At 31.3% G+C, this 16022-nt stretch overlaps 2 protein-coding genes across 2 annotated transcripts; one reads left to right on the forward strand and one right to left on the reverse strand.

The window, feature by feature from the left end:
- Positions 1-8181: 8181 nt before the first annotated feature.
- LOC116768557 (WD repeat-containing and planar cell polarity effector protein fritz homolog) lies at positions 8182-15392 on the forward strand. The gene is made up of 13 exons (XM_032659298.2): positions 8182-8378; positions 8451-8749; positions 8834-8958; positions 9239-9402; positions 9899-10013; positions 10448-10705; positions 11064-11197; positions 11446-11566; positions 11635-11903; positions 12153-12310; positions 12652-13238; positions 13560-13650; positions 14151-15392. The coding sequence occupies exons 1-13, from the start codon at positions 8296-8298 to the stop codon at positions 14204-14206; spliced, it is 2460 nt and encodes an 819-aa protein (XP_032515189.2). The 5' UTR covers positions 8182-8295; the 3' UTR covers positions 14207-15392.
- Positions 14813-15762, reverse strand: LOC116768720 (ubiquitin-ribosomal protein eL40 fusion protein). The gene is made up of 3 exons (XM_032659517.2): positions 15646-15762; positions 15165-15397; positions 14813-15062 (listed from the first exon to the last, which is right to left on the reverse strand). Exons 2-3 carry the CDS (start codon positions 15388-15390, stop codon positions 14899-14901), a joined length of 390 nt encoding a protein of 129 aa, XP_032515408.1. The 5' UTR covers positions 15391-15397; positions 15646-15762; the 3' UTR covers positions 14813-14898.
- Positions 15763-16022: the final 260 nt, after the last annotated feature.

Below are 16022 nucleotides of genomic sequence, written 5' to 3' on the forward strand. Positions count from 1 at the left end.
TGCTTTACTTTTGAAGGTAAATCCGAATTTTATGTTATAAATATCTTTGTAGGCAACGGAATGGAAAACTTTTGTAACCAATAAATAAACAAAGTAAACTAGGCTAAACTTCACTACATTATACTCATACCAAGACTCATATAGTTTCTATGAGGCTATAAACCGAATAGAAGATTCTGGTATTATACACGATAATTCAGTTTAGCCCGAGATTTTCAGACTTCAATACTAATTATTGTAGATCGCTTGAAACAACGCTCTCTAGAATCAAGATTATAATAGCGATCGTATATTAAGAGTAAGTATACTTTATTGCTAAAAATAATACCGTATAAATAGTATGCTTCAATATAACATATGTCTGTTCAAAGAAATCACACCACGGAATTTTTCTCTCCTACTTTTCTTAGATTGATTATTAAACAGTAACTGCTGGATTTTCTCCAAAACAAAACAAAAATGTTATAAATTCTACCGTCCGTTAAAAAGATTTATTTTGATTGAAAAGATATATAAAAAAAATATGGAATGATTATGAATACATTTTATTTACAAAAAAAAATATGTATAGTGATAACCAAATATGTTAAATTTTCGCTACTAAAATATAAAAAAAAAACATTTGTACAAAGGCTTTGTTTAAAAATAAAATAAATCATACAATTTCCACTAAAATAACCAAATAAAAAAAAAATTATGAGTGTGTATATTTAAAAAGTGCAATTTTAAAATATTTTCTGGAATAAATTATAGCAAAGAGATCCGATAATAAATGACGATTAAAATTGTAGGATAAAACACAATAACAAAAAAGGGTATTTCGCAAAAAAAAAAATCATAATTTAATTTAATAACGAGCGTCGACAACGTTCGTTGTTTCAGATGAGCAAAAAATTTTAATTGCATAGCAGTTGTTAATGATGTTTAAGTAAATTTTACAATAAAAACTCAATTTCAGATATTTTCCAAGATATTTAAAGCACGGTATAAAGCACTTTCAGCGGAGCCTTATTAAATATAGAACTTAAAAACCTCTCCCGTTCATCTATGAAAGTAAATTTAAATTATTATTAAAGCGGCACAATAAAAAAATACCAATTTTTTTCCAACTCAACTGACATACATCCAAAACATAACAGGAACTGGTGACAATTGTAACAAATAAGATTTTCCATTCAAGCCTGAAAAGAAATGGTGCCCGGTGTTAAGAGAGGCCGAATAAAGCAAACTTAATGTTTCAATGGCCGATAATAAATCAAGCCGTTAAATTGCTATATCGATTTGACACACTTGCTGAAGTCAATAGACAACTTCTGTACATAACAAAGACACACTCGCCGAAGTCAATACAACTTCTGTGTATAACAAATTTCACGCATCGTAATCTCATGCTGGAAATTGGAATAAAGTGTGATCAATCACAAAATTTGTTCTTAAGCGACAAGTATGCGTGCATGCAAATTGAAGCTCTTTTACCTGCTATGCATGCAATCTTGTTTAGTTAAATGATAAAAGCAATTACAATTTGATTATTAAGACGAACGAAGTGCTTGTTCAATCTTACGTTAAGATAAATCTTAAAATTCTATTGCTTTATCGTGAGTAATGCGGTTAGTGGGACATGAATTTGATAAATTATTGTAATAATAGCAGTCATCTGGCGTTTCCGATGTGGAGGGTGTATTAAGGCGTCATCAATTTCTGTTATTCTTATCAGGTACATTTGTTTTATATGTAAGTTTTTTATAAGATTAATACATGTTTGTATCAAGGATCAACTGACAGACACTAGTAAGATTAATACATGTTAAGGACAAACTGACAGACATTCACATCTCGTCTGCCCGTGATCACGGTTGCTGAAAAGTAACCGAAACGTCGGGATTGTGTAGTTTTTTTAATAAATAATTAAAATCCGCGTAGTTTATCCGAAAAATATTAGTTTCATTTAAATGAATAAAACTCGAGAAAATCTTAGATCTCATCATGTTTGGGTCTCTTTTTATATACATATATACATTACACTCGTATGTACCTATGTGTTCTGTGTTAGCAAATCTCTCTAAAATATGCTGTCGGACATGTTGGACCATCGGCCGTATATATTTTATAGGAAAAGTTTAAGTATATAAAACACATACTTAGGAATGAGGTGATGAATGTTCATTTATTATATAAAATCAATTATTATATTAGAAAATGGTTTGTTTTATAAAGATAAAAGGTATTGAAAAGGTTGTCAAAATTTAAGTGTTAGAATTTTGTTTAACTTTAATAATTGTTCGAAATTATAAGAAATTTACAAAGTTTGTGACTAAGTTTATATTGTTCTGAAAAATATTAACTGTTTTTCTCAAACTACCAACATTTTGACGCCTCATATGTGTACAACAATGAAATAAACAAGATTGAAATGAACAGAAAACAAAAATGTCCTCAAAAAAAAAACACTACAAGTATGAACTTTATATTTTTAACTGTTCCATCACTAATTATTGTACTAATTCAGTCGCAAACTGATTTAACTAATTGACTAATCTTGTCTTCAAGATACATCTCTAGTAGCTACACCACAACAATACTATAGCCATTGATCAATTACCTACTTACTACCTTATATAAATAACTATAAATTTATTTTTTGTCTATTGCTATTAAGTAAAAACATCGAATGTTTTAACAGCCTACATTTCATTTCAAGAAGGAAGAATAATGAGAAAAGTTTTAAATTTTATTTATACAGCATCCGTTTTGATTAAAGTTATTCTCGACAATATTATTTTTATATTTTTTTGACAATTGTACTTATGTTCGCATTATGTAGTTCAAATATACGGCGATATACAAAGAACCTCAATAATAATAGTACACCGTATGAGAATGATTTAAAACCTGGAGACAGCATCATGCCACCAACATGTTACTATCAACCCCCGTGTTAACGAGTCATCGTGGATGATAAAAATTGGTACAAACACATTAATATCTTAGCTTAACACTCTAAAATTAACAAAAAATAAAATAACTCACACAGATATGAATAGGTACTAATATTTAAAATTGAACACAAATTTAAATATGTCTATTTATATAGTCTTTGATAGTCGCCTATGAGCTAGTTATCGTGACAGGTGTTGGATGATAAATGATGTAATATAAAAGGTTTATCTAATTTATTCGCGGCCAACCAATTTAAGTCATTTTACTGTGAAATTTCCGGCGCAAACCAAGCAATTAACTGATGTCGACAAAACTATTATCGCATTAGATATTTAATACGCCGAGCAACTTAAAGTATATTAATAAATTTATATATACAGAGTCTCTTACATATTTCTTGAGATAAATAAAAAAATACTTATACACTATAATAAAATGGAAACAACCTCTAGATTTAAACACATGCTCCCAATTCAGTACCTCAAGAATAGCAATATATCTGCGGTTTTAAATGTAGAGTTATCATTTGATATGCTTTTTTCAGTACTTTAGGATTTAAAAAAAAAACGGTCCATCTGATTGTAAGTTGTAAGTAAAATATTTGCACACTTCATTTTTAAAGATCCTAAAAGGACGTATTAGAGTCCCCTGGTATTAGTTTGGTTTAAAATTATTCCGTTTTTGCACTTAAGCTGAAAAACGCTATGTAAACATTAGAGGGGATTCCATTCAAGTTATACAAAAAAAAAATGTACAATTCCTCAGAACAATCCTCTCTAGATTATACACTTAACTTTATTAGGAACATGAAGAGGATTTTACACATAACCTCAACATAATTAACTTAAAAAAAAAACAAATAAATTAGGGCACAAGGTAAATCTTCGGAAAAAGAATACTTTTCCGGATTAGACATTATTTTTATTGGAGAAATTGCCAACATATAAAGATGTTACTTTTGCAAACAAATGACCGGTATAGTTATAGGTACATTATTTGTCACTTTCATTGAACTTATGAACATAATATGGAAGATCTAGAATTGCAGGTCACTTACATATATAATATATAAGTAAATGCCATGTTATACGTATTGTACAGAATCGACATGAAATTACGCTTGGTATTTAAACATAACTAACTTAAATAAGACTTCCTTCTTACGAAGATAATTTGAAGAGGATTTATAAACTCATTACCTAATGTAATGTAAACTTAAGGTTTGGACACAGATTGGTCAGTGAATTTTAAGACGTCTAGAAATTGAAGAAAGTTTTGCTTCTTGCGAGAGTTCTTAAAAGTGGAAATTTTTTACTATACCTTGAATATTATAATTGAATAGTAACAGGAAATATTACAGATTTAATAAAGCAATTAATCTAATTATTTATTGTTATTATTCTGTTATGGGACACTCTTCCCTTTTATTACTTTTAAATAAAGCTGTTATGAACGCATTTTTTAATATTATGGTTATTATATTTTAAGAATTTCTTTTATTTCTGAACGGGAATTTGCATTACTTTTATCTTTAGAACTTCGTTATCTGCTGTACGTGAAGACTAAAAGAACAAAAGTATTTTCCTGTAAATACAGTTGGCGTTTAATAGGATTTTTTGCATTCGTAACTTCCGGATTTTACAATTTGGGTATCATGAATTAAGTTGTGTCTGGTTTAAATAGCTAGATATTGGTTATTGGCAGCATTGCAATTTATCAAGATTCCTTAAAACTATTATCTCAATAATGCTTGTTTATACTAAAATGAAGGAAATAACATTACTTATAAAATATTGTTTCCAAAGTGTAACGCAAGATTTCATACCTAATTAATTCCTAAAAGATGATTATAGAATATAATATAAAAACATATATCCATATACCGCATCAAACAATTGACATTTTTACTATTAAATATAGAATGAGCTAATAATAGATACTTAAGTAATTAAAAAGCAATTTATCAGAATCAATAGGATTTTTTTTTTTTATCAGAAATAAAATTATCATAAAATAATTATCATAAAATATGTAATTAAAGTTCCTTACAAAAGCAAATGTACCTGAAAGCAGAAACAGAAATGTAACGACTCGAGCGTCTTAATGGCAACATCGCGAACACCAGATGACGGCTATTATTACCAACATTTATTAAATTTATTTTGTCTTATCCGAACCCTACTTTCGATTAAATGAGAGTATAGAAATCGAAGTACTTATCCTTAGATCCGAGACAAAAATTGTTATTACCATACATATATGCAATGTCCAGACTCGTTATCTAGATAGTAATCGACTGGTTTTAGTAATATAAAAGAAATATACTTAAAATGGTTTATCTAGCTATAGTTATTGAATCGGGATTTAATATGTAGTATTGATTCACCTACCATAATATCTATTTTAATCTATTCTTTGAGTTAGTTCTTTTCGATTTTCATATAGATTTTGTCAATTTCATGTGTAAAATATTATCTGTGCCTAACTAGAGACAGGTTGCTAACGCCACATATACAAAACATTTCAATTTTCCATTCATACATTTTTATACATGATCGTATCACCGTAGGCTATGAACGAAAAACTGAATACAATCGATGTTATCTATGTACATCGTAAGGAAACTGTTTTATTGGACTTCTCAAAATATATTGAGGGATGGTTTTATTTGATTGAACAAGTTGCATATATGTAGTATTAAAAAAAAATTCTAAACAATAAGTAGCCTTACCGCAAAATTTGCCACTTTAAACTAAAATCGGACAGTTCCTAGTCGTTTTTTTTTTCTATATATACCAACGACAACAGTCTAGATGACAGTTCAGGTATCAAACCATAAATCGCATTGTAAATGTCAAAAGCACTCGATAATATAACGTAAAAAAAAGTCTGGAATCGTAATGTGATGTCGAATGTGATCATACACAATGAAATGTGTTTAAAACGATAACAATAGTTTTTCTACACTTATAACCATGATTATCGACGAGCTTCAAGATATCAAAAAGTCGTTAACTCACGCGAGAGTATTCAATTACCTTTCTGTATAATTGGTAATAAAACTCAGGCTTCTTTTTACCAATCAACAAAATGAAAAGCCTGTTTTTATATCTTTTTTTTAATAAGGTTTTTTTTAAGTGTCACTATTTTGTTATAAGATATTTTTAAACTTCGGTATTAAAAGTTCTTACACTCAAACAGTTTTACATGCATGTGTTTGGCTTCTTTTATATAACTTATTTACTTCCTATTAATGAAGCATCCTGTTATTTTAGTAGAGAAAAAAATAACAATATTTTCAATATATATATATGGAGTCATTATTATAGAAAATTACAATTAAATATAATATCGCAGTTTAATTAAAAAAGCAACTTTTTTGGGTATCGTTTTAGAGGAATAATTAAAAAAATTGTAGGATCATTAAAAACAATGCAGTTATGGAATGAGAAACAACTATTATTTTATTTCTGGCTAATTAGAGTAATATCTTTGTTTGGGGTGCTTACAATTGCTATCCAGAAGTATTTCTTTTTTCCTGAAAAATAATCGTGCTTCCTTGCCACTATACAAACACCGGTATAGTTGGACAATAACCCGGTAGCTTTAACTTAGTCCTTATCGATTTTTCCAATACTCTGAACTCTAATTCGAAATGTGTTCATCGTAAGTCAAATTTCGGAAGTAACCAAGGGTAAGCAACCAACCAACACGTTTAGCCTAACTAAATATCTAAGGTGTTAATCACGTGTCTTTGTGGTTGCCTACAATCCTTTTTCTGACAACTTTCATTCAAAACTTCTACCGTTATAGATAAACATTATTAATAAAAATTTTACGAACTCGTATCGTCTACTCGAACTAGTCATGGTAATTCGAACACTCGTCGAGTAATAGTTGTAAAGGAACTAAGCTATTTACAATAAAGTGCAATGATGAGCAAGAGTAATTTAATTGTTGGTTGCCGGCCAACAATCGCTTAAAGTCCAGTAACTGCTGTTTTGTATACACTTTGCCCTTGAATGTTGCTCGTATTTTGGTATCGTAAATCACTTCTCTTATACTCTATCAAGAAATATATATTTATTGTATAATTTAATGAATTCTATCTAATAGACTTCATTAAAGTCCTCGCATAAAGTCGACTGCATAAAGTCAAACATGTAATTAATTATTCAGATTTATTTATCTCAAAAGGCTTAATTACTCAGTGTGTTAATAAAGATAGTCCCATTCAAGTCGTTCCTTTATTAGTACATGTATGGTAATGAATAAATACAGAACTTCCTAATGTTGAAATCATTTCAGAATAGAAGATGCTTTTGCTAGTTCTAAAGTTATTTCACTATTTACCCTTCAAAAGTATGATTTAAAACCAGTAACAGGGCGATGATAAACGGAGTAAGTTTTAACTAATTTTATTTATAAATGTTTATTTAACATTTGTTAATATCCAAATATTGAATTTAACTTACAAGATTTCATTTTAAAAGACAGCTTTTACAAACAATACAGTGTAAAAGACACGGTTTATTTATTATTTCGTTGAAATTACTTATTGATGCATGAAAAAAGGCTTTCTCTTGTGCATTGTAGTAATCGCTTATCCTTATGCTGTTAAGATATATTTACCTATTCGATAAAAATATTTTCTGATATTTTTGTTAAAATTACTGACTACGTGATAAGATATTCGCATAAGTAATTAAAAAAATAAATGTATTTTATTGTACTTCTCCCACATATTACTCTCCGTGTCATCATTTTTGAATAAAAATAAGAATACAATAAAGAAGTTCATAACTCAAAAGCCATATAAACAATTATCAACTTTAAATAAAACAAAAAATAATTAGAATATTAATATATAAATGGGAACTAGGCTTTATTTTAACGTAGTAAAAAGATAACAAAATTATTTTTTTAACTATATCTAGCTAAAGATTGTTTTAGCTAAGACACGTAGTTTTTAATGTAAAACCTACTCCCATCATTAACCGAAAAAGATATTAAAACTTGTCATCTTAAGCAAGTGTTCATATTTTAAACAATTATTTAATAATACAATAAGTATAACCTAAGCAAAAAAATCTACTGTAACAAACTAAAAGTGTTTAATTATCCTATGTTAGTTTTTGACTTTAATTTAAAATCTACATCGCTATTACACCGATTTTTTAAATCAGCACTAGCTATTAAATACTTCAGTGAATTGATATGACTTTGAAGTTTGACATTACAAGTGTTAGGCAAAGAAAGCAAAACAAATCATCATGCCTCGTAAATTATATTTAACTGTAAATGTACGAAGTGGAAAATGAATTTGTTTTATTTCAATAATTTAAAATTTAATTTATGATCATGTTTAGTTATGATGTAAAATTTTTAACCAACGAAGAAACTGTCTATATAAAAAACAATGATTTAAGGAGTTTCAAGTAAGTTTTTCGATAATTATGCCGAGCGGCACACAATATAAAAGTATAATTTTACAATTTCTTTAAATCTAGGTATGAAACCAAAAAGAAATTGGAAGAGTCAGTGTATGATGTTGGTAAACGTAATTATCTACAACGGCGCGGTGGACACTGGCAGTCACCAAGACCGAGACAACTTCGCCAATTGGAATCAAAAATTCACGACACCAATATAGTATTCAGTCAATGGATGAATGATAATTGCATAACATTAATGTTCTCTTCTGGTGTTATAGCCTACATAACTGTTAAGTCAAGTACATTAGATATAACACACATTTTGTTTGATCGATACTGTGTTGGAAGACTGAGCGGTTCAACTGTTACTGGTGGTATATATGCAATATAGAATCAATAGATATTTTTTCAATTTAGTAATACATACAATGACTGCTTTTAATAATTCTTGTTTTCAGTTGCATTCTGCAAAACACTTTTATTTCTAACACACACAGACAAAACAGCAACTTTAATAACATTTGGAAAGTGTGTTGATAATAACACACCTTGTCAAATATCTGATAGAGATCCTCATTTACAGGTGACCTACTTATTAATTAATTTTAAATTAAGATAATTTCTAGATCTTAATTTTATGAAATGCTTTCTCTTAATATCTTATGTTTAGTGAATAATATATTGAATGAATCTGTTGAATCTTGTATGACTTCATATAATATCATTAATATATATATTCTATGCTAAAGATGTATTTTAAAATATACAGAAAAAAAAATCCATTTTATGGATAATTGTATTTCCATTGTTAAATATAACATGCTATTACAAGATCATTGAAATATTTTACTTTATTGGGGCAGTCTATAGAGCTAGGTGGGAGTGGACGCAGGACAGAACGCCATGTGTCATGGTGTGAGAGCGATCATGTCCGTCTGCTAGTCTGGGGCGCCGCTGTCGCTGAACCAGCGCCCTGGAGCCCTATTATTGAGGACCATGCTAACTTGCATCTTTACCAGGTTACCAGGTATGTACATATCGCCTTAATTTAGCACAGTTGTGTGTCATAGACATTTTATATTAGTAATCGAAAAAAAAAATTGTGTGATATGTTTAATGCTCTAAATTAGTTGAGAGAAGGGAAAGAAAAGTTATTCAACTCATTCAGCATTCATTCATTGCTAAAGTGGGAATTGGGTCTGAAAACAGGTTGGTCGTCAGATGCTATTGTTAAAACAATTGATTAAAATCTCTACTAAGTGTGATTATATCAACATAATATGCATCTTATTCCATGCTAGTTAAGTGTTATTTTACAATAAACATGTGAGTATCATCCTGCAATAAATAGATTTCTATGGTCTAGAAGCAAGACCTGCTGGATATTTAGTGCTTGTTTTATTTAGTTAAGAGTTTTACTAGTCTAGTTTTACACAAGTTTTATAGTAATTACAGTTTAGTTGTAATTATTTTTACAGTTTGTAAAAAGGGTAAGGGTTTTGAATTAAATTTTATCATTTCAGTCAACAGTTCACACTTCTGGCGTACCATCAGATTGAGAACGAAGTGTTGCTAGCTGAACTGTCTCATAGATGTGATAATATTATACATATTGTTGACCAAACTGCCTGTCATAAGGTAAATATACCCTTAAGTTATTAATTATAGTCCTACTACCTTTATCATAGCGAAAGCTTGTGGATACATGGATATTTATAAAAGATTATTAATGGTCTACTATACAATATCTCTGGTATATACACTTTATATTTTACTTTATATGAGTATGTATTCAAAAATATATCAGATAGAGAAATTAATTTAATAATCAGAATTTATTAAAAAGAGATAACAGGTGGCGCTGGCGATTGAAAATCTATCAGTACCGGTCATCCGCAATATCCTTTTAACTTAAAATTATATAACTTTTAATCCTAAACACTGTTCTCAATCAAATTCTTAAATCCAAGTGGATTTACTTTTTGATATTAAAACTTTTACACATATAATCAATATAATATATATATTGAAAGTAATTTCCCAAGGTATTTTCACTTTAATCTCATTTGCAGAGCGGCGTGACTCTCTCATGGGTGCGTTACGACCTCCCCCCCTCACCGCGCGCCGTGAAGCTCTCCTCGCTGCGCGACCGCGTGTCCGGCGTGTCAGACGTGTCGGGAGTGTCCGCTGTGTCGCGAGCGTCACTGCCCGCGCCAGCCCGTGTCGCGCGCCGCTCCCCTTGCGATGCAAGACTAGTTGTGGCCTGTATCGATGCCTCTATACACATCCTACATACAACCGGACTCACACATACCGTTAGAGCCGGATTTGTGAGTGTTATATTTTATATATATATTTGACATTGGTTATTTATTTGTATATATTGTTAATTGTGTTTGTAGTGTTTTCCCAATATTATTCTTGGCTTGTGTTGATCGTGATATCTAAGACTTTCACATTTATTCATTTAAATACTATTTATATTTTTGGAAACGAGATGAAAGTGTCTGTCAGTTGATCTCGTTATTTGTCACCTACCGCTAACGATTCATCTCCTCAGACATTGATCACGGTTGCTGCAAAGCAACCGAAACGTCACATCCGGAAATATTAGATTTATTTGTATTAACGGATCTCTACTTACAGACACAGATATGAAAAATATCTTTAAATAAACATGTCTTCCAGATAGCTACAGATGTGAGATGGGCCGGCGAACTGATAGTAGCTACCGAGGAAGCCGGCAGATTACAATGCTTTGACCGAGCGCTGACTTTACTACACCATCACACAAAATGTTTAGATTTGACAGCTTACATGAGGTGATGAAACAGACACACACAAAAATACCTATCGTTATGAATGTACCAAAAATATTAAATAAAACACCCCCCGTTCACAGTTACTACAGCGATTATTAATGCGAATTTAAATTGTATTCCATAAATGTTCGTAAAATCGAGCACTTCTTACATTTGGAATAGTCTTATTTCCTATTCAATACACATATATTTCAAATACATATATAAAAACATAATTGTAAATATGTAGCGTATAATTCTTTTGGCAGAACCTCAAAGCGCGTACAAATATTAGCGACGCATGGTATGAAAGGCGGGCCGCTTATACTGGCTTCATTCAATGGAGGTCCCTTAACGATACTGAGAATTACTCATGCACGGCTAATAACGGTAAAAATTCGATTCTATTTATACAAATGATCAAAATGATTTTTCAGTGTCAGTTTTTATTTTTGCAGGCCTACATCCGGTCAAATCGCATCCCAAACGCAGTCGCCCTGTTAAGGGCTATGGACTGGGAGGAAGAAGGTTCGGAATGCCTCAACGCTATGAGTGATATAGTGCGAAATGCTCTAAGGAAGGGAAGTCTGGGGGAAAACGGCGAAGTCGGAGTCCAGATAGCGTTGGGGGCTTATTTGGCACCCACCAACCCCCTACCAATTTCAGCTTCAAAATACGCGCCCGCCGTACACGATTTGGCCAGGAAGTTTTTCCATCACTTGCTCAGGTATGAAAAAACCCAAGATAACGTTAAGGCAACTGTAATCTTTTTGCGTAATAATATTTTTACAACATTTCTGTCTGACTTGGCTTCACGCTTTAATTAAAATTTTAATTCCGCAGTACTGAAACCCAAACGCTTAATATCGCTAAACACTATCCTCAACTCTGTCTGTTCAGCCTATCCTGCCATTACAGCACTCGATAGATTTGTCATTTTATATTATTTGTATATTAAGTTCGTAATTCTATTAAGGCGTGGTCGTATCGAGAAAGCGTTGAGTCTAGCTGTAGACCTGGCTGCGTGGGACCTGTTCGTAGACGCGCGTTGGGCCGCTAAACGTCAAGGTCTACAACATCTCGTAGAGGAAGCCTCTTCTTGCGCTACGCATTACGCCAGGATGGAACGCCCCGGTGAGTTGTGTAATTTTACCTGTTCATCACTCAAGACCTAATATTTGTCTATTTTATTCCTAATTTGAATTGCATAATTTTATTACTACTTTATCTTTTTCGTTTCTAATTTATTGAACCGATTATTATCTGAATAATTGAAATTTACATGACTTCCAATCATCACAAATTCAAATAATTCAGATAAACTTCAAATAGATTTGTCTGCTGTAAACATGAAGCTATTTCTGATGTCTATACCAGAGTAATAACTGTCATCACCTGCATTCATAAACAGACCTCAGACCTGTTATAATGTACATATTTTTTTATTTTTTCTCAATGAATTCGTTGTTTTTCAGATTCAGAATGTTCAGATTCGTGTTCGCAGTGCAGTTCTTATTCCGGTTCCGAGGACGGGTCGAGCACATCGTCTAAAGCTGTGCCGACGAAGCCCCCTCCCCTGCCCCGCGTCCCTCTGCCTTCCAACCCATCAATACTGACAGTGCCAAAAACACAACATGAACCTTACACTACTAACAGCATCCGACCAAACCTACATCAGTATTTAGAAAGAGACACCACTATATGGGGGAAGAATATAAAGGACGATTCGTACATCATGAGCTCGTACAGGAACGTGCAACAGATAAATAATAATAACAGGTGGAACAGCTTGGACGATGTACTGAGCGTGCAAAGGAATCCGACATCCAGCTACAAGAACGCGCAAACCGACATCCAGAGGTCGCACGACGAGAGAATCGCCTCGCATTTCAAGCAATTATTCCAAACTGAGCTCAAAGAAGAAGCGAAGATGAAGGACAGATATTTACAGAGTGTGAGCAGTGGAAACGGAAGGTACCAGGAGAATTACTGGCCGGGGCAGGCCAAGCCCGAGAAGAACAAAGTCAAGTTTTCTGATACTGTCACCATAGCTGTTGTTTCTGTGAGTGAATCTATACGGCTTACCAAAAACACATTCATTATTGTCCTCGTTCTGTAAAGATTAAATCGTGGTTATGGAAAAGTAGCAAAAAATAAAATTTAATACTAAGATCTCCGCGAGTATACGTCACAATAAGGGCATGGTTTTCTGAATTACTTCGGGCATATTATTATTCTAAATTAATATTCGACATTTCGTTTATTTTGTTGTGGCTATGGTCAGGAGTAGACAAAATGAAAATGCACCTTCATTACATTTAAAGTCTAGTAACTAGGAAACTAAACTTGAATTATAAAATGTTATTCTTTGATGCTATTGCAGGAGCCTCCTGTCCCGGACCCGGCTCGTGAACTGGCCGCCAGTCTACCTTTGTGCCCTCCTCACAAATACCTCTCGGCCTTCGCCCCCTCCGGTACACTCGACTATGTTGAAGTGTAACTTGATGACAGTAGGGTGACCACTTTATAGTGAATAACTTGAATACTTTATAATATAACATAGCAAAGAAATTAAATTACAAAAAATAATTTCATTGTTATTCAAGTATAAAAAATATAAAAAAAAAAGTGGTCACCTTCTGAATGCACTTGCATGAGTAATGCACATGTTTTGGTGTAATGACTGTTTAGTTTGTATTATGGCTTATTTGTGTTTTGCTGTAAGTGTGTAAACATTATAATTTAGGATAGTGAATGTTCAATGAATGATCTGTTAACTAATAACTTATTGTATCAATGCCTGCCGCACAATATGAATAAAAATGTCATGATTTATTACATGAACTCACTTATGCACGATTATGTTTTATAACCATACTGCTATAGTCACCTGTATTCACACTCAACTTCACCACACAATACTGCACAAAATAATTTTAACACAAATTGCCAATAAGAATTTCTTCTTTTACAGAAAATGCTGTTCAAAAGCCGCCTAAAATCAAAGTTGTTCATTTCGGAATGGTCTAAATGTAAAATGTTGAACAGTTAATATATCTTTAAGTGTACTAAGCCGTCCATTAACATAGTATTTTTATAGTTACATATATATTATTTATATACATCAGGCTGTAAACTACCTCTTAAAAAAATTAAGAAATAATTTGATAAATATATGTTGTATTAGAAAGTGATGTACTTATAAATGTAAAACAGATATCGAAAATATAATAAATTTTCTACTTTTTCATGAAAATATACTCACTATGGTTGTAAATTGTGTTATCGTTACAATTTTGCCATATTTTTGTTATAACGACTTAGTCATAAGATGAATGCTTAAACATTATTAATATTAATGCGTAATTTTTTATTTTTAACTGTTGTTGTAATAAATTTACTAATTTTCTAACAATTCACATATAATAAAAGTGAATCCTAAGTTTTATTTTTATCATTAATTTCCAGCCAAAAACAATTTTCCTGTTTCTCCCCAATAAATCCTTGTTTTTGAAAAGTTGTACTAAAGACAGCATATTAAGTCACAAGAATTTAAGATCTTGCCATTGTTTCAAAGCACTTGACAAAAATTACTCTGATAAAACAATTCTTCAACTAGGCATGAAATAACAAAAGTTTTTGTGGTTTTTCCCTTTTTATTTGTTTTTACAAATTAATAAGCAATAGCAGATGGTGTGCAAAGTCAATGAGTAATTAAGAATTTAATCCTTAAGCTTCTTCTTGGGGCGGAGGTTGTTTGTGTGTCCACACTTAGTCTTGCGGCAGTTGGTAGCACGCGGGTGAAGACGAGCGTAGCATTTACGGCAAATCATTTTGTCGCAATTGTATTTCATTGCCAAGATACGAAGGGAAGGCTCAATGGTACCTGAAATAATAATGTTCAGTTACAAGTTACTCTATAATTAATTGAAATTCACTCACAAAAATAACTTCACTATGAATACTATCAACTTCCAAAACAGCTCACCTCCTCTAAGTCTCAACACAAGATGCAAGGTAGATTCCTTTTGAATATTGTAGTCGGATAAGGTACGACCATCTTCCAATTGTTTTCCAGCGAAAATCAATCGCTGCTGATCTGGTGGAATACCTTCCTTGTCTTGGATCTTGGCCTTTACATTCTCGATGGTGTCAGAGGCCTCAACCTCTAGGGTAATGGTTTTACCCGTTAGGGTCTTAACGAAAATCTGCATTTTGGTTCTGTAAAAAAGAAAGAGAAACTTAAAAAATTACAATTTTGATTGACTTCAAGTTGTAGAATGATCCCAGAAACAAATGCTAACACACTTCAAGATGACACGCCACGCGGATTTTAAATATGGAATAAAACAAATGAACGAGTAAAGTTATGATCTATTTCTTTCTAAATATTATTTGATGTAATACGATATTTAAAAACATGTCTTTTAAAAAGGAATAATTAATATTTACGTAATTTAATAACCAACCTTCCAAAAATGTGCTTAACAAACTGTCTAACTGGTTAAAAAGGATGGTTGAACATATCGATCCATAGACAAAAATAATACAGACTACACTCACTATTATAATCTGTCGAATTTAATAAACAATACCTATATTTCTTAGTTTTTAGATCCCAACAAAAAAAAAACATATTTTTTTACAAGAAAACATATTTTTTTTTTTGGGATTTTTCATTCAAAATTACAATTATTATTATGATATTAATAAAAGCATACTTTTAAGTTTTTTTAAGTAATTACATAAATTTATTACAACGATAAATCTTCTAAAAACTCCTAAATCGTAAATGTAAGAAGCTTAAATGTATAACATCCTTTAAATATTATAAATGCGAATTGGA

This window comes from Danaus plexippus, chromosome 4 (genome assembly GCF_018135715.1).
Source record: "Danaus plexippus chromosome 4, MEX_DaPlex, whole genome shotgun sequence".
NCBI lineage: Eukaryota > Metazoa > Arthropoda > Insecta > Lepidoptera > Nymphalidae > Danaus > Danaus plexippus.

What these genes read in the sequence shown, in the direction of transcription:
- LOC116768557 (XM_032659298.2), top strand. Translation starts at nt 8,296, where the DNA reads ATGATCATGTTTAGTTATGATGTAAAATTTTTAACCAACGAAGAAACT. An exon ending in CGGTTCAACTGTTACTGGTG is followed by an intron (nt 8,750 to 8,833) that starts GTATATATGCAA and finishes TCTTGTTTTCAG; the next exon opens with TTGCATTCTGCAAAACACTT. An exon ending in CTCATGCACGGCTAATAACG is followed by an intron (nt 11,567 to 11,634) that starts GTAAAAATTCGA and finishes TTATTTTTGCAG; the next exon opens with GCCTACATCCGGTCAAATCG.
- LOC116768720 (XM_032659517.2), bottom strand. Translation starts at nt 15,390, where the DNA reads ATGCAGATTTTCGTTAAGACCCTAACGGGTAAAACCATTACCCTAGAG. An exon ending in TGTGTTGAGACTTAGAGGAG is followed by an intron (nt 15,063 to 15,164) that starts GTGAGCTGTTTT and finishes TTATTATTTCAG; the next exon opens with GTACCATTGAGCCTTCCCTT.